Below are 19,265 nucleotides of genomic sequence, written 5' to 3'. Positions count from 1 at the left end.
CCATATGATCCAGTAATCCCATTACTGGGTATACATACCCAGAAGAAAGAATATCAGTATGTCAAAGAGAGATTTGTACTCCCATGTTTACTGTAGCACTATCCACAACAGCCAGACATGAAATCAACCTGAGTGTTTATAAATAGATTGAAAGGATAAAGAAAATGTGGGCCAGGTATGGTGGCTCATTCCTGTAATCCCAACACTTTGGCAGGCCAAGGGAGAAAGATCACTTGAGACCAGGAGTTCAGGACCTGCATGGGCAATACAATGAGACCCCTTCTCTAAAAATGATGAAGAGAACAGAAGAGAACAGAATAGAATAGAATAATAGAATAGAATAGAATAGAATAGAATAGAATAGAATAGAATAGAATAGAATAGAATAGAAGAATAGAATAGAAGAATAGAATAGAATAGAATAAATAGAATAGAATAGTAGAATAGAATAGAATAGAATAGAATAATAGAATAGAATAGAATAATAGAATAGAATAGAATAATAGAATAGAATAGAATAGAATAATAGAATAGAATAGAATAACAGAATAGAATAGAATAGAATAGAATAGAATAGAACAGAACAGAACAGAACAGAATAGAAGAATAGAATAGAATAGAATAATAGAATAGAATAGAATAGAATAGAATAGAATAGAATAGAATATAGAATAGACTATAGAATATAGAATAGAATAGAATATAGAATAGAATATAGAATAGAATAGAATAGAATATAGAATAGAATATAGAATAGAGAATAGAATAGAATATAGAATAGAATATAGAATAGAATAGAATAGAATAGAATAGAATAGAATAGAATAGAATAGAATAGAGAATAGAATAGAATAGAATAGAATAGAGAATAGAATAGAATAGAATAGAATAGAATAGAATAGAATAGAATAGAATAGGAGGTAGATATACCCAATGGAATATTACTCAGCTATAAAAGAATGAAATCCTGTCATCTGCAGCAACATGAATGGAACTGGAGGTCATTATGTTAAGTGAAATAAGCCAGACACAGAAAGACAAATACCACATGTTCTCACTCATATGAGGAGATGTAAAATGTGGATCTCATGGAGATAGAAAGTTGACTGGTGGTTACCAGAAGCTAGGAACAGTCGGAGAAAGGGGGGGATGAGAGAGATGGTAAATGTTTACAAGACTACAGCTAGATACAGGGGAAAAGATCTAATGTTTGATAGTACAGTTGGGCGACTATAGTTAACAACTTGCATAGTTCAGAACAGCTGGGGAGAGGAATTGGAATGTTCCCAATGTAAAGAAGGGGTGATGTTAATACTGATGGTTGCCCCAATTGCCTGTTTGATCATTACACATTGTATGCATGGATGAAAATATCACATGTATCCCAAAATATGTACACCTCTTGTGTATCAATAAAAACAAAAATAAGAGATGACCCTGGAGATATGCACCAAAGGAGTTTTACTGTAAAACCCCTCCTATTCAGGGTAGACTGATATAGTCCACTATGAACACTGAATTTTAAGCTGTATTCAGACCTAATAGTGATATAATGTATTCTCCTCTTGAAGGAAAAATAGTGTACAGAACACTGTATCATAAACATCCTCATATAAATTCACATATACACACAAGACACACACACACACACACACACAAACACACATAATTCTTATTTGTTTCTCTCCACCTTACCAATATATATTCTGGACTTTACTTACCATCTAAAAGCTAGCTTTAATGAGTATTTGGTTGTATCGCTTTATTCGCTTTCTCTAAGACTCTTTTCTCTATATTAGCTTTATTTGTCATTGTCAAAAATTGAGAGATATCACCAACCTATTGCCACTTGGATACTGTACTACAATGTCATGATCTTCATCAATGCCACAAACAGTTCCAGTTGTAGTTAAAGTCTCAAACATTCCATCAGTCCATCCTCCATGACCATGCTGCAAAGACTGTACAATTTCTAGGTCGAGATCTATATTTACCAGGTCACCAATCTGCAATCCACCAGGATTCCTGTTGCCATTCTGCTCACCTGTAATTTCAGAGGCAATTGAATAAAAGGCGAAAAAAACCTCACAACAGGCAGCTGCATTATCTTTAAGTAACATGTAGATATTTTAGTTTCAGGTACCATCTAGTTTTAAAAGGTCTTGAGAACTCACTATAAGTATAAAATTTTAGAACTTGAAAGCTTTTTTAAAAAAAAGAAAAAAGCCAAACAGACCTAAAAATTGAAATAATATGAGTTATAACAAAGACTGAGTAAGAGTAGAGTCTATAAAAGACAATTCAACCTTACATCAGAACACAAAGTTCCAGGTGTTGAAAATACTCACTTTTATGCCTGGATAACTTACTATCACTGCATTAGAACGACAATAACTAACTAGAGAATATGAATGAAAACCCTGGAATTATTTTTTCCATTAAGTGCTTAGTACTATTTTCTTTTAACAAATGGTTCCTGTGATTCTTGCCCTAAAGAGCTTTTTAAAATAGGTCAAAGCCTATTCCCTAGATTATTTTCAAAAGCTAGTTCTGAGATGAATTCATGATCATGAAACACTATGCTGAGATCCAAAATACACATGTTCATTTTGCATTTTTCTTATGAAAGCAAGACACAAAACAAGAAAGCTTGTTTTGTGAAAGCAAGATAGATGAGCTCACTAAAAAAGTAAATATTTTTTATGCATTCTCCTTTTTAAAAAAAAATTAAGGCACACTGCAAAAAAACAGCAATTTTTGCTACAAAGGCAAGTCAAATGATTTGGAAGGAGAAACACAGTTCACATGAGAAAGAAAACCATTCAGAGAATAAAGATCAGGAGAGTGTGGTAAATATTCATCCAGGCAACAATAAATCTATAAAATGAAGGTAGTTTTGGTTTTCTTGTTCCCTTTTTTTTTATTTTAATGATACATGAAATTATATATTATCTTAATCTTGGAGCTGTTCTTAGGAAGACAATTTGACAAAAATTCTAAGGAATTTTTCATCACAAAAGTGTCAAATCCTATTCTCAATAGTGTATGACATACAAATGTTGTAATCTAATGCAAAATTTTTCAACAATATAATTTACAGTTAAAACATAAAAGTTTCAAATGTATATTATTGACGTAAATGGCCAATCAATTCTCAAGACATGACAACTCTGAGCCCAAATAAAGCATAATAAAAGAAAAAATACTTTAAGACCAAAGGAAAGCCAAAAAAATTTTTCTCTAAGTAACTTTGGTGGTAATTAACTTTTCTAACGTCCAATTTAAACATTTTACTGATTACACGAACTCTGACCCATTATTTAGTAATACTCTCTAATCTTCTCACTCACCTAGCACAGGGCAGTGATCTCTGTAGAAAGAACCTCCCTTGGCATCCTGGACACATTTCAGATCAGACTAAGAAGAAAAGAAACCAGAAAAATCACCCATGAAACTTCAAATATGGCTCAATATCTGAAACAGGCAAAAATATTCATTCAGAACATACCCAAAACAGAAATCAAGAATAGTCTAGGTCAACAATCACACTAAACACTGCTTTCAAAAGTACTTGTAAAAACTAGAAACCTGATCTTCAGATAGGTCACATTTTATTTACTTTTAGCATTCTTTTAAAGCTCAAAATCAGAATGTCTGAATCTGGCTGGACACGTTGGCTCACGCCTGTAATCCTAGGACTTTGGGAGGCCGAGATAGGCGGATCACTTGAGGTCAGGAGTTCAAAACCAGCCTGGCCAACATGATGAAACCCCGTCTCTACTAAAAATACAAAAAAAATTAGTCATGTGTACTGGTGGACACCTGTAATCCCAGATGCTTGGGAGGCGGAGGCAAGAGAATCGCTTGAACCCGGGAGGCAGAGGTTGCAATGAGCTGAGGTCACGCCACTGCACTCCAGCCCGGGCAACAGAGCAAGGAGACTCTGTCTCAAAAAATAAATAAATAAAATAAAATGTCTGAATCTTATTACATTAGACTAAAATACTTATAATTAATAAATATTAATTATAATAGTTTGAAAAACACGTTAAAAAAAGGACAACAAATACCTATTATTGGAAATGTGCACAGCACATTCTTTTGTCTGTGTGTGTGTGACAGAGTCTTGCTCTGTTGCCCAGGCTGGAGTACAATGACTCACTGCAACCTCCGCCTCCTGGGTTCAAGCGATTCTCGTGCCTCAGTCACCTGAGCAGCTGGGGATTACAGGCATGCACCACCACGCCTGGCTAATTTTTGCATTTTTAGTACAGACAGGGATTCACCATGTTGGCCAGGCTGGTCTCAAACTCCTGGCTTCAAGTAATCCACCCACCTCAGCCTCCCAAAGTGCTGGCATTACTGGCATGAGCCACCACACCGGGCCAGCACATTCCATTTTAAAGATACTTTTACCAAAAACAAACCAAAACCTGGAAATTATTCAAAACTAATAGCCAATACAAAGTAGAAAATAACGAAACCAAATACAGTCTTTTGATTCCTTGTCCAGCTAATTTTCCTATTTACATCAATTTTTTTTTTGAGATGGAGTCTCGCTCTGTCACCCAGGCTGGAGTGCAGTGGCATGATCTTGGCTCATTGCAACCTCCACCTCCTGGGTTCAAGCAATTCTCCTGCCTCTGCCTCCCCAGTAGCTGGGATTACAGGCATATGCCACCACATCCAAATAATTTTTGTATTTTTACGGGGTTTCACCATGTTGGCCAGGCTGGTCTCAAATGCCTGACCTCAAGTGACCTGCCCGCCTCAGCCTCCCAAAGTGCTGGGATTATAAGCGTGAGCCACCGCGCCCAGCCTTACATCAACTTTAGTCCTTACTTCGCCATAACCTGGTTAACTAACATTCCTTCCCACTTATCTTTTACAAGAAAACAAATTACTAAGTATCTGAATGGGGGAGGTAGCTGTGGTATAATTAAAAGTACAGAAAATGTGGGCTTAGAGGAAGAACCTTGTGTATACTGTACAGGTGTATATAGTAGATGATTAGAACATCTTACCCTATCAAGGAAAGGAGCTCCTCTAATAAATATGCACATGCGCACCTGCATGCACGCACATGCATGTGCGCACACACACACACTCACACAGGACCCAACTCTTTTATAGCATCTTTTACTGTCATTGAATCCTGGTCAAAGACACACAGGTGTCAAATTGGTTTTTTGGGATTTTTTTTTTTTTTTTTTTTGAGACAGGGTCTCTCTCTGTTGCCCAGGCTAGAGTGTAATGGCACGATCACGGCTCACTGCAGCCTCGACCTCCTAGGGCTCAGGTGATCCTTCCATTTCCACCTCAGCCTCTCAAGTAGCTGGGACTACAGGTGCAAACCACCATACCCAGATAACTTTTTTTTTATTGTTTGTAGAGACGTGGTTTTGCCACATTGCCCAGGTTGGTCTCAAACTCCTGGACTCAAGTGATCTACCTGCTTTAGCCTCCCATGGTGCTGGGATTACAGGTGTGAGCCACCACTCCCGGCTGTCAAATTGTTTTAAATAATACTCTACCCCAGCAATTTTACTTCTAGGAATCTATCCTAAGGAAATATACCCATAATGTACAAAGGCATATACACAAGGATGCTTACTGACACACTGCTTGAAGCAGTAGGGGAAACAAAATCCAACCCAGGTACCCATCAAGAGAAATCTCATTAAATAAATAATGGCATAACCACATACTCAGCCATCAATCTATATAAATACCATTCAAGTACCTGAGCACATATAGCACATAGGCTTCATTTGAAGAAAATTAATAATCAGTTGGAATCCTAAAAAATTGACAATTTAAAAACAGGCAGAGGCATGAAGAAAATGAAAAACTGATAATCACTGCTATATACAATAATAAAAATTGGCAACTAAAGTATTTGTTTAAATTCATATGGCTGGCTTTTAATATATAAGTGGAATAAATTGGTCAGCTGTAGTAGCTCATGCTAGTAGTCTCACCATTTTGGAAGGCCAAGGTGGGAGATCGCTTGGAACTCAGGAGTTCGAAACCAGTGTGGACAATATAGCAAGACCCTATTTCTACTAAAAATTTTTTAATATTAGTTGGGCATGGTGGCACACACCTACAGTTCTAGCTACTCCAGAGGCTGAGGTGGGAGGTTTGTTAGAGCCCAGGAGTTCAGGGCTTCAGTGAACTATGATTGCACCACTGCACTCCAGCTTGAGTGACAGAGCAAGACCCTGTCTCTAAAAATAAATAAATAAGGCCGTGTGCAGTGGCTCACGCCTATAATCCCAGCACTTTGGGAGGCCGAGGCAGGTGGATCACAAGGTGATCCTGGCTAACACAGTGAAATCCTAGCCATCCTGGCTAACACAGTGAAATCCCATCTCTACTAAAAACGCAAAAAATTAGCCGGGCGTGGTGGTGGGCACCTGTAGTCCCAGCTACTAGGGAGGCTGAGGCAGGAGAATGGCATGAACCCGGGAGGCGGAGCTTGCAGTGAGCCAAGATCAGGCCACTGCACTCCAGCCTGGGCGACAGAGCGAGACTCTGTCTCAAAAAATAAATAAATAAATGAATAAATAAATATAAAAAATAAATAAAGAAATTGAAATAAATTAAGGGGACACTGGGATACTTTCTCCATTCCTAACAAGAACATAGACAGTTGATTTTAAAAAAGGAAATGTAAAGAATTCTTTGAATACGGAATGTATTCAAAATGAAAAGGATGTGAAAGGCATTAATATTTTGGCATTTATTTATTATACTCTATACATTAAATAGCAAGATCAACTTTTTTTGAGATACAGTCTCACTCCATCACCTAGGCTGGAGTACAATGGCATGATCTCGGCTCACTGAAAGCTCTGCACCCCACCCTCGCGGTTCAGGTGATTCTTGTGCCTCAGCCTCCCGAGTAGCTGGAATTACAGGCACAGGCCATTAAACCCGGCTAATTTTTGTATTTTAGTAAAGACAGGGTTTCACCATGTTGGCCAGTGTGATCTCAAACTCCTGACCTCCTCAAGTGATCCACCCACCTGGGCCTCCCAAAGTGCTGGGATTACAGGCGTGAGCCACCGCGCCCAGCCAAGATGAGCACTTGAACAATGGTCCACAAAACACAAAAACATAGGACAACTCACTGAATAAACCTCCATTATTTTTCTAAACACTTAAGTAATTCAAGGTTTTTCTAAGTCAATCATTTTCAATTATCAACACTATAAAAAATACCAAGGGGTGGAGAGGAATCTCCTAAAAGATAATTTTAATATTTACTGTAATTTATACTTTTATACAAGCTACCAGAGCACAGAATACAAATATATCACAAAACCTCATTATAATACTGTCTTCCAGGTCCATCCATGCCAAGGAATGGTCTTACAGATGATTCCTAATCTTTTTGATAGATTTTCGTAAATAAACCCCTTGGACTTACACTGAAAACGAGTCACCTCTACACACCAATATATAGTAAGGTACTCAAACATTAAACTAAAGGCAAATCATATTTACTATTAAATAGTTTAGAGAAACATAGTAAAAACGTAAAGGTTCTGACACAGGGAGATGACAAAGGAAAAATAATAAAAGAGCAGTAAGAGCTATTCACCCATCCAACATTTTCTTTCACCTGCTATGGCTCTTCACTACTTACCATGCCCTCAAAGCCAACTCTGTAAAGGTTCTTAGCACCATTATCCCAGAGGACATATGCTGCGCTATGTGGGCTTGATGCACTCCAGTCCTGGATTTCTGTTACCTAACAATAGTTTTTGAGAAAAGAAGTTTTTTAAAGGGGAGGGAAGAGCTTAGTTCTTTTAATTATTACATTTAAATCTTAAAAATCATTTCATCTAGCAACCTGTGTAACATGATCATGAAAAATACTTATTTGCCAAATATGTCACTCCAAACATAGTTAAATTATCATTAGAGCCATATTTTCCAGAATTATAAGGTAATTTCTAAAACCACTGTAGAAATTTTAAATCAAGAGGCTTGGGGATTACAGTGATAGATTATCAGAAAATAGAATTTGATAGAAAATTTAAAATATTTTTATTCTTAAAGGGATTCCTTTAAGAACAGTTTTCTGTTTTTTGTTTTTGAGATGGAATCTCGCTCTTGTCGCCCGGGCTGGAGTGCAGCGGTGCGATCCCGGCTCAATGCAACCTCCGCCTCCTGGGTTCAAGCTTCTCCTGCCTCAGCCTCCTGAGTAGCTGAGATTACACGTGCCTGTCACCATGGCTGACTAATTTTTGTACTTTTAGTAGAGATGGGGTTTCACCATGTTGGCCAGGTTGGTCTTGAACTCCTGACCTCAGGTGATCTGCCCGTCTCGCCCTCCCAAAGTGCTGGGATTACAGGTGTGAGCCACTATGCCCGGCAAGAATAGTATATTCTTTTAAGCCCATTACTCAATATGAAATTTAAAATCTCTGTAAAATACCCAAAATGATTCAAGATAAACCTTTTTGGTCAGCTAAAAATTAACAAGCGCAAAGCTCTTGAAGAGCCTTGGTGGTAATGTTCAAATACATCTTGAGTTGCTTTTGCTCCTCCAACAGTATCCCGCAGTTGCAGGCCACCTAAGCTAAAATGGCACACCTACCATGGAAACCCAGACACCATCTCCAAGCCCCACACCCAACTAGTCTGATTCTTGAATTCATTGGATTAAAAAAAAAAAAATACTGGGGTTGCCATTGCTTTAAGGCCTAGAATCACATACATGTTGAGTTTACTTATCTGAAATGCTTAGGACAAGAAATGCTTTAGATTTCAAATTTTTTCAGATTTTGAAATATTTGCACTGTACTTAGAGCATCCCAAATCCAAAAATCTGAAATTTTAAATGCTCCAATGAGCATTTCCTTTGAGCACCATGTCAGTGCTCAAGAAGTTTCAGATTTTGGAGTATTTCGGGTTTCAGATTTTTTTATTTGGAATGTTCAACCTGTACGCGAAAATGACAAACAGCATTAAACTTGGACCTTCTCAAGTAAACCTGACTACAGCAAAAAGTGGGAAGCTGCACATATGCAATTCAGATTACTCTTCTCCATCTTGATACTTACAATCACAGCCACCCTTCATAGTTACTTAGAATGACAGGCTGAAGTATAACTTTTAAGGTATACACTTAAAAACTATTACTTTAAATAAGATATATAATGACCATTCTTTTTCATCCTGTACTAAAGAAATAGTTTTGTAAGCCAGGTATTTTATGATGTATTTGTGGAAATAAAAAGGTTTTATGTTTAAGATCTGATGAATCACTTGAAACATATTTTACATTGTTAGTAATTTAGTCCATTTATTCTTTTAAATTTTGAAACACATTACACATTATAAAATATAGCATATATAAATTTTTTTTTTGTTTTGCTCTTGTCACCCAGGCTGGAGTGCAATGGCACGATCTTGGCTCACTGCAACCTCCGCCTCCCGGGTTCAAGTGGTTCTCCTGCCTCAGCCTCCCAAGTAGCTGGGATTACAGGCGCCCACCACCATGCCCGGCTAATTTTTGTATTTTTTTTTTTTTAAGTAGAGATGGGGTTTTGCCATGTTGGCCTGGCTGGTCTCAAACTCCTAATCTTGTGATCTGCCTACCTCAGCCTCCCAAAGCATATGTAAACTTTAAGGAATAAAAAAATAAACTGAACACCCATGTAATTATTACCCAACCTAAGAAAAAAAAATATAACCAGTACTTTTCAAGTCCCTTATGTCCATCTCATCAATCCCATCCTCCTGCCTTCCATTAGAGGTAACTACCATCCTGAAGTTAGAGTCCACCATTTACCTTAATTTGCTTTATGATTCCTGCTCAACTAACCACTATATAACCTTCTAAAGTAAGTTTCTAGCACTTGAAGGTAAAACATGCAATCTGTAGCAGAAAGTTCCTTCTGATTCTAATCCATTCAGATTCAACTTCATTTGTTTTAAAAAATGTGATGCTATATTAAGTCTGTATTTTATAGGATGAGTAAAAAAGCATTTGACTAGCTAAAAAACAAAGACAAATTTTGTTTAAATCAAATTTACTTTAAATTTCAAATTACTTGAAATAGAAGTAAGTTCATTAGTCAAGCTCCAAATCATTAAATGAAATGCCTTCATTTGTTAATATGACTTGATTTATTATTGAGAAGGAAACAAAGTGGAAGGCATAAGAAAATAACTATAGTAATTTCACATGCAAGGAACAGCTGCTAAAACCATTAGGTATAATGTTGCCAAGAAACTCTGTAAAGGATACATCTGACAAAATTTGCACCTGTTCATCAATCTTAACATCACTAATAGCAGAATAATCAGACTTTATGTGCCCCTTTATGTGATACAATAGAAGATACACAGCATCACATATGAGGTATGTTTGCCAAAATAAAATTGAACCTGAATCTATCTAATCAAGCCTCTAGATCTAACAACTAATTTATAGAAAATACAAAGATGAACAAGTTAAAGAAGTTAAAGAATACTATAAAGAATCAATTGGCCAAATAGAATCTGGTTTCTTCAACAAATAAATGGTATTTTTTTTTAAGTTAATAATTGTTGAAGTTGGGTAGGAGTGCATGGGAATTTATTATACTATACTTTCTACTCAAGTGTATGTCTGAAATACTCCATAATAAAGAGTTTAAAAAAAAACAAATATGATCTAGTATACTTAATCATATTTGTAAAACAAACAGCTTTAAAAGACTAACATGTATAGCGAGACTTAAGAAGCCCTTTAAGAATAGGCTGGGCGCGGTGGCTCATGATTGTAATCCCAGCACTTTGGGAGGCGGAGGCAGGAGATCGCTTGAACCCAGGAGTTCGAGACCAGCCTGGGCAACACAGCAAGACTCCATCTCTAATATATATTAAAAAAACAAAAAGGAAGGATACACTACATACAATTAACGTGGGTTACATCAGGGGAGTGGGATAAAGCATCCAGCACTGAAGGGAAAAAAGGGATGTTAACTTTCTTCATTCACATACATAGGCCAAAACAAAAAAGTCAGACAACAGAAGTTACATTTGGTCTTAAACAATGTGCTTAACAACGTTACTCTAAAGATTTATTTTATAAAGTTCCCTCACTTGGAGTCACATGTACAAAATGGTTTCATTTCTTTTTCTTCATTTTGTTCTTTTCGTTTGTTTGTTTTGAGATGGAGTCTCACTCTGTCACCCAGGGTGGAGTGCAGTGGCACAATCTTGGCTCACTGCTACCTCTGCCTCCCAGGTTCAAGTGATTCTCTTGCCTCAGCCTCCCTAGTAGCTGGGACTATAGGCGTGTACCATCATGCCTGGCTAATTTTTTGTATTTTTAGTGGAGACAGGGTCTCACCATGTTGGCCAGGCTAGTCTCAAACTCCTGACCTCAAATGATCCACCCGCCTCAGCCTCCCAAAGTGCTGGGATTACAGTCGTGAGCCACCATGCCCAGCCCTCATTTTGTTCTTAAAACACAACATGTGTTAAATCAAAGCAAACCAAAAATGTAACAGAATGACTCAAAGCCTCAAGAATACCTTCTTTTATCCCAAAAAAGTACCAAAACAGCAAAAAACAGAAAGTTCCATTTACATGGCTTCAAACAGCAAATGTCTTCAAAAGCTGATGAGGAAAGATGACTTCCAACTCCCTCTGATCATATAATTAACTATGAGGAGGAATATACAGTCAATTAAAATTTGACTTCTCATATACTCTTTCAAAAGAAGTTACTAGAATGTGTGTCCTACCAAAAGAGACAGTAAGCTAAGTAAGATGATCTAACGGGATACAGAAAACATGAGATCCAGCCAGGAAAAGAGGCAAAGGCATCTTTGTTAATCACAGGGCTTCAAAGGGAGCTTCCAGGATGACTGCTGGGCACCCAGCATGGAAGGTGAGCCGTCCAGATTGCAGCCGTGTAATATGTGGTGGCCAAACAAGTTGAAGGCTCTTATCCCTACTGCCACTATACCGTTTTTATTCAACTGTGGACACACTGCCCAAGTGAGACTGACTCACGTTCTCCAAGGGTACTTGGCTTATTTGGACTATGTAATGATGACATTGCCACTCTCCTCTTCACCTCCATTCCCTGCCACCTAGATCAGCTGAAGTCTCTCATTCCACCACACAAAATATTCTGCTTTGACCTACTCCTAAAACTCTGAGCCCACTATGCTATCTGCAAAGGATAACAGAGGTAGGTGGGCTCGATAACAGCATAATTGCCCACTGCCCCTCAGAAACAGGTCTTTGAAGGAAAAGAATATAAAACAAGTCAATTCAAATGAAATTTGAATAGCAAGAAAGTTGAGGACATGAGATACTGCTTAGGGAGGGACTGGCCCAAATGCGTTCAGAAAAGCATGCTGGGTAACAAAATGACAATATGAAATCTGAAGGTGGGAAGGTAAAACTTACCTAATGACCCTCTAAGGAACATCAATGCTTACAAAAAGCAAGAACAATCTTTTTACTTCCAGAGAAAAAAGAAATCAAGATTTTAAAAACTGTTACTGGCATAGAAAACAATGGACCAAGAAATTCATTTATAGTAGTAATAAAAAGCTTCTGAACATATAATACTCTAGAATACATAATGAATTCAGAAAAACACTGTACCTTTCCCCTACGTCCATTTCCTCCATCTTGATCTTCCCACTGCCAGTCCACTCCTCGCACCACTCTGGCACCTGCAAAGATTCCTCTGGCTGTAATCTTCTTAGATTTCCTACGAGACTCTAACAGAACCCTAAAAATAAAATTATTTATTTTCAAGTTTATATAAAAATAGGTAACAATAATTTACTTTTTAAAACAAAATTATAAAAACGTCATTTTGAAAGTAAAAAGATTCTTCATTGTTCTGGTTACTACCATAATAGCATGATACAGGAATACCTTTTATATTCCACAGGTGATGATGATGATGGCAGTAGTAGTTGTAATAATAATCACAGCTAACTTTTACTGAGCTTTTATTATATAATATGTAAAAGCACTTGCATAGGAGTAAAGTGTGTTACACTCCTTAAGAGAAAGTTACCGCTATATTATCCACTTTATAAATGAGGAAACTGAGTCTCAAAAAAGTAATGTGCCCAAGGCCACAAAAGTTAAAATGTAATGGACTCCACGTATGATCCTAGTCTAAGCATTTCAGGGTATCAGGGTATCACTATACTCTTCACTATTGTATAGGTGGCAAACTCAAATTTCTATAGCTTCCAGGTGAGTAATATAAATGACAGCCCAAGAAAGACAGCACTACAATGGCAAATGGCACTTGACCTCAGACTTGGGAAGATAACAGGGAATGGTAGGGACTTTGGTCGACTCAAAAGCATCATCAGTCTAAAGGGTCCAGTCTAAAGGGCTCCATTGCTTCAACAAACTGTTGCCAAGAGCAAACGTAAGCCCAGTATTGATAGTCTTCTGTATTGGTGGGGGTGGTGGGGGGAGCAAGGTGTTCTACGAATCCATCAACACATTTTTGTGTGAAATCACCTGTTTTTAAAAACTAGCCATTATTCTGGCCAGGCGTGGTGGCTCACACCTGTAATCCCAGCACTTTGGGAGGCCAAGGTAGGTAGATCACGAGGTCAGGAGATCGAGACCATCCTGGCTAACACGGTGAAACCCTGTCTCTACTAAAGATACAAAAAATTAGCTGGGCATGGTGGTGGGCGCCTGTAGTCCCAGCTACTCGGGAGGCTGAGGCAGTAGAATGGTGTGAACCTGGGAGGCGGAGGTTGCAGTGAGCCGAGATTGCGCCACTGCACTCCAGCCTGGGCAGCAGAGAGAGACTCCATCTCAAAAAAAAAAAAAAAAAAAAAACTAGCCATTATTCAAAAATTTAAGAGTACTGTATTGATATGATTTGGCTGTGTCCCCACCCAAATCTCATCTTGAACTGTAGTTCCCATAATTCCCACGTCATGGGAGGGACCCGGTGGGAGGTAACTTAATCATGGGAGTGGTTACCTCCATGCTGTTCTCTTGATAGTGAGTTCTCACGAGATCTGATGATTTTAATAAGGGGCTTTCCCCCTTTTTTGCTCAGCACTTCTCCTTGCTGCTGCCATGTGAAGAAGGGCGTGTTTGCTTCCCCTTCCACCATGATTATAAGTTTCCTGAGGCCTCCCCAGCAATGCTGAACTGTGAGTCAATTAAACCTATTTCCTTTATAAATTACCCAGTCTCGGGTATTTCTTCATAGCAGTATGACAATGGATTAATATATGTATGTATCAGCAAAATACATCTGTGGTCTGGATTTTACCCATACTAACCTGTTCTCACAGTACTACATACTTACAGAAGATTATGAACCTTGATAAAGATTCTACACTCAAGTATCTGGTCCAGCTTGGTTCTCCAAGACCATGTATCCCTATTGTTCTACATCTTTCTCATTCACATAATCAGAAAGGTTTGGAGATTTTTGTTTTGTTTTTCTAATTTTATTTCATTGTTCTATTTTTTTCATTTATTTACTTATTTTAATAGAGATGAGGTCTTACTATGCTGTCCAGGGTGGTCCTGAACGCCTGGCCTCAAGTAATCCTACCACCTCAGGCTTCCCAAAGTGCTAGAATTAAAGGCATGAGCCACCACGCCCAGCCTTATTCATTTTTACAATGTCTTTATTATTCCTTAATTTTAATTGCAAACAAAAGACAAAAATAACCAACTCGTTCAAAATTACTCAGTTAATAAGTGGCACTATTATGATCTACACCAAGAGAGTCTGACTCCAAAATCTATTTATCTACTCCTACTCCTAGCTGCCTCCCTATGACTGGCTGGATTCTTGCTCCTTTGCAATATCTGTATCTACATGAGAAGATCCCATCACCTAAAACTCTGCACCCATTAACAATGAATACTCCTCTCTCATTGCTCCTAAGACACTTAATACATATCTCTAACACAGCCTAAAACATTACATGATAATCACTGACTCATTATTTCCTTTAATTTGTAAACTCCTTAAGAATACTATGTGTCTTACTTATCTTCTAGTGTCCATAAACATAGTGGATGCTGTATAGTCCTAATAAATGCCTACTGACTCAATCAATGAGCCCTACCATTCATCTGATACCAATTAACAGACTAGAAGGCATAGTGAGAAGAAAATAATTGGTATCTTTTTCGATACCCTTGTATTTCCAAATGTACAGTAGTGCTAACCCTCTAAGCCAGAGAAAGAATAGCCCAGATTACCTTGGAAAAGTACAGACAGCTCCATCTTCAAAGAGCTCTTCTCTTGTTATACAGCAGATTTGGTCCACTTCTATCCTACTATTTGGTACCTCCTTGTTACTAAACCAACTGTCAGAAGGTATTTGCTAATCCTATTTTTAAGGGCCAGAAGTACATAACTTGAATACAAACAAAAACCCTCGGTTGAAGAAAAAAAGGGTTCTCCCTACCTCTCACTTCCTGGTGTAGTAATTCGGTAAAAGCGATGTCTTAAGTGATGTTTATCTCCATGATAACACACTGTGCACAAATCATAATTTGTACACTCTGCACATTTCCATCGAATGCCAATGATCGGTTGCTGGCGGCAGGTATCACACATGGTTCCATCATGCTTGATGCCTATTAAAACAAGGACACATGCTCAGATTAATCACAAATTTTATTTGTTTGAATATTATTCCTTGGGGGAAAAAAATAAGAACAGAACATTTTACAAGATATTCTAATAAATTAGGAAATAACACTTCAAATTTAACACATATAGCTTCAAGATAAAGGATCTCAACTATTTTAATCAATGCGAACTATAATATTTTCCCTCTGCTCCCTTTTTCATTAGTAAGAACACATCTCTGTAACTCTTTCCTCGCTCTCATCCACAAACTAGAATTTAAGTTCAGCACAGAGAAAGAAAGAATCCTTTATCACTAAGGAGATGTTTCAGACTACAAAACCTCAGAAATCTTTGAAAGAATTTTCAACTATTTTCTAGGTAAACAATTACTCCAAAAGAAAAGACCATTTTGCCTTCATGATATCATGGAAACAAACTATCAATTAACTTAAGCATTTACCACCCTTAGATATTGACAAGTTTTTCCCATAGTCAAGAAAATTTAGAAAATGATTAGGAAGCAACTTTCCCTATTTTAAAGGAAACAATACACTATAGTGGGGTTTTATCCCCTTAAGGAACAAGAAATAATAAGCTCTAGAAAAAAATAAACACTTGGTAAAATGACCTCCACTAAAATTAATCACATGGATGAATGAGACAGACATTAGAACTATAAAAGGTACCAATATAAGTAATGAAAACAACCTTCATTTTCAGGTGAAATAATTGGGGGTAATACTCCTTTACCATTCTATTGTTATATTAATATCATTTGTTCAATAAATAAAAACTAGGATTTTTTTTTCAACAATGTGTGGCTTGTCAACATCAGTGTCACTACTTTACAAACACACCCTGGATGGTCAAGCTCAATGCTGACCAAGCAAGGGCTCTATTATCTGTCCAAAAGTGACACTCTCCTGGATTCAAGTTCTGACTTCGTCTGTATTTACTTTTATGTCCTTGAAAAGGTCGTTTTATCAGAAGTATTTACGTATAAAATAATGTGGTTGTTTTTTTTTGGAGGGTTTTTTTTGGTTTGGTTTTTTTTTTTTTTTCAAAATAACTGGAGGGAGGCAGAGGGGAAGTAAAGTGGGATTTAGGTAAAACAAGATTAGCCGTGCTGAAGTTGGGTAATGGGTACGTGGGAGTTCATTACATTATCTTCCTCTTTGTATCCATTTAGAACATTTCCATAATTAAATAGAAGAAAGGAGCCCTTTCATTCTCACAACCTCAGTCCCCTTTGGAGAACGTAATATATTCTTTAAAGGTGAGACGTGTTCTAAAAATCAAGTAACATGCTACATATGTAAAAACTAGAGTACAAAAGTGGTCGTATTACTAATATAATACACTACTGCTACTTCCCGATAAGGAGGAAAAAAAAAACCCCTATGTTATTCATTTTCTATATTCAGATAACCAGATTCTAAACAAAGGGCCAAACTTGAGTGTATGCCTGTTTTGAGGGAAAGGGAGGGGAGGGGCAAGGATCAGGAAGGAAGAGGGAGGGAAGGCAGGAAGGAGGGAAGCAGGGAAGGAAGGAGGAAGGGAACGAACACCTGAAAGAATTGGGATACCTAGTGGACTACAAAAAAGCCTGATACCCCAACACCAAATATGTTTTATGTGCAATCCTTCTGCAGTCTCCTGTCACATAAATGCTTGACTGTAGGGACAGAAGACAGTGGACATGAGTGGCTACTGATTCATTCAGAACTATTTCTTTATTCCTACCGCAGGCATGCCCTCTGCTGCTTTCAAGTATCACTCTTAGAGCCATGTTCACGCCACTGCACTCCAGTCTGGGCAACTAAGAAAGACTCTAACTCAAAAAAATAAAAAATAATAAAAAAATAAAAAATCACTCCTGCTGCAGTGTGGAGAAAAAATATATGAAAAAAGTAAAAGTGGCTAGAGAAAGGGAGTCAGGTTAAAAGAAGTTAGTAGCAGTCCAGCTAAGATAATGGTAGCTTAAATTAGGGTGATGACAGTAGAAATTGAGAGAAATGGGTTCCAGAGATATTTAGGGCTTGGTAGCTATGGGTCAGGAGACAAAAGATGTAGAGGATATAAATGAGAAAGTCTAAACAAGATCATTCAAGAGAAAACAGGTTAAGTATTAGAGATATTTAGCAATTAAACAGTACAACAAACTGAAATCTAGAACTGTTCTGCTTAAAAACAAGAAGGGAGTCACCAACAAAAAATAAGAATATAAGAATATCTAATCAAAAAATACAAGCCCAGGTCTCCACTGATAGAAACTCGCCTGAGAAACTAAACAGGAAATAAAATCAGGAAAAGTTCCACAGAAATGGTGGACGAGTAGATCTTTCTAAGAAAGGAAGAAATCACAGAAAAGCAGAGTATGTTCAATGAACCAGGAACGACTTTGCTTAGCAGAAACATGCAATACAGCCAGAGACTTGGAGATAAATTATAGAGTCAGGCTAAAAATTAACAAGATCAGACATGATTTCTAACCTGTATACAATACGGTATTTAAACTGCTACCTCAAATGGTAAAAACAAGCGTATGTGATTTAAGAATTTACTTGTATAATTTACTATCCACTTAATATTCAAAATCAACTTAAATACTCTGGGACCAATATTCTCATCTATAAATTAAGAAAACACTTCCTTTCACATGGAAAGAGACATTGTGAGGCTAAATTGTTAGAAACTCCTAGAAACAGAAACTCCATTTAAAAAAAAAACAAAAAAAAAAATTAAAGTGATAGGTAAACACACTTTGAAAAACTTTAAAGCAAAATATACATATAAAGAATTATACTGCACTTAACTTCATCTTAATATAGATTTAGTAAATGCCCTAGTCATCTATTTAAATAATATCATAATCAGAATCATCACCTATCCCAGACAAATTTTGCAATACTTATACAGAAATCAAAGAGCTTAATAAAAGTTTAAATTTTTCAGAGACTGTATATGGGGAACATTTAATTATTCATCTGTGAATTAAAAGATTAAAATAAATAAAAACTTCTAAATAGCAATTATGTGCCATATTACTAAAGTAACTAAAGGAATTTGAAAGTTGGTTTCTGTAAAGATTTGCTTAGGTTCCTTCCTGTTTTTGTTTGTTTTTAGTTTAAAGTGACATACATGGCATCTCTGATGCTTATACTTCATGTTAAATGCTCCTACTCACCCAGCTGCTTCCTAGGATTAATATACACTCAGTGTAGAAAACTTGGAAAACCACAAAGGCTAATCCCATCAGCACATCCAGGGAATTATCTTTCTAGTTTTTCTATTACATGTACTATGCAATTTAGATGCAAAAATGTCACATTGTAGTTCCTTGCAAACTACTTTATAAAATGATATTTTACCATGTCAGTAATAGTTCTTCTACAACATGGTTTAATAATTGTATAGAATTTCTATTAATTAACATAATTTACATATAATAGTCCCATATTTTCAACACTGGTTATGTTAACTTTTTGTCTTTATCTGCCACAAACAAATATCTTTGAATGTGCATTTTTAAAACATTCAAGGCAGGGTCTAAGTCTTTGATGGCATTTGAAACACTCTGTAAGTGCCTTCTATAGAGATTGTATCCATTTATATTTCCCTTTCAGCAGTATCTGACTGGCTTTCTTGACACATC

At 36.9% G+C, this 19,265-nt stretch overlaps 1 protein-coding gene across 1 annotated transcript in view; it reads right to left on the bottom strand.

The window, feature by feature from the left end:
- Positions 1-19,265, bottom strand: part of MIB1 (MIB E3 ubiquitin protein ligase 1) — a 136,364-nt gene that overhangs the window by 94,226 nt on the left and 22,873 nt on the right. The window contains exons 2-6 of the mRNA XM_054460356.2: positions 15,444-15,615; positions 12,628-12,757; positions 7,655-7,759; positions 3,351-3,417; positions 1,840-2,044 (exon numbers count right to left, since the gene is read on the bottom strand). Coding sequence (XP_054316331.1) covers positions 1,840-2,044; positions 3,351-3,417; positions 7,655-7,759; positions 12,628-12,757; positions 15,444-15,615 — 679 coding nt within the window. The remainder of the gene's footprint in view (positions 1-1,839; positions 2,045-3,350; positions 3,418-7,654; positions 7,760-12,627; positions 12,758-15,443; positions 15,616-19,265) is intronic.

This window comes from Pongo pygmaeus, chromosome 17 (genome assembly GCF_028885625.2).
Source record: "Pongo pygmaeus isolate AG05252 chromosome 17, NHGRI_mPonPyg2-v2.0_pri, whole genome shotgun sequence".
NCBI classification, from domain to species: domain Eukaryota; kingdom Metazoa; phylum Chordata; class Mammalia; order Primates; family Hominidae; genus Pongo; species Pongo pygmaeus.
The sequence above is the reverse complement of the archived record's forward strand: the minus strand, read 5'-3'. Positions and strand labels throughout refer to the sequence as shown.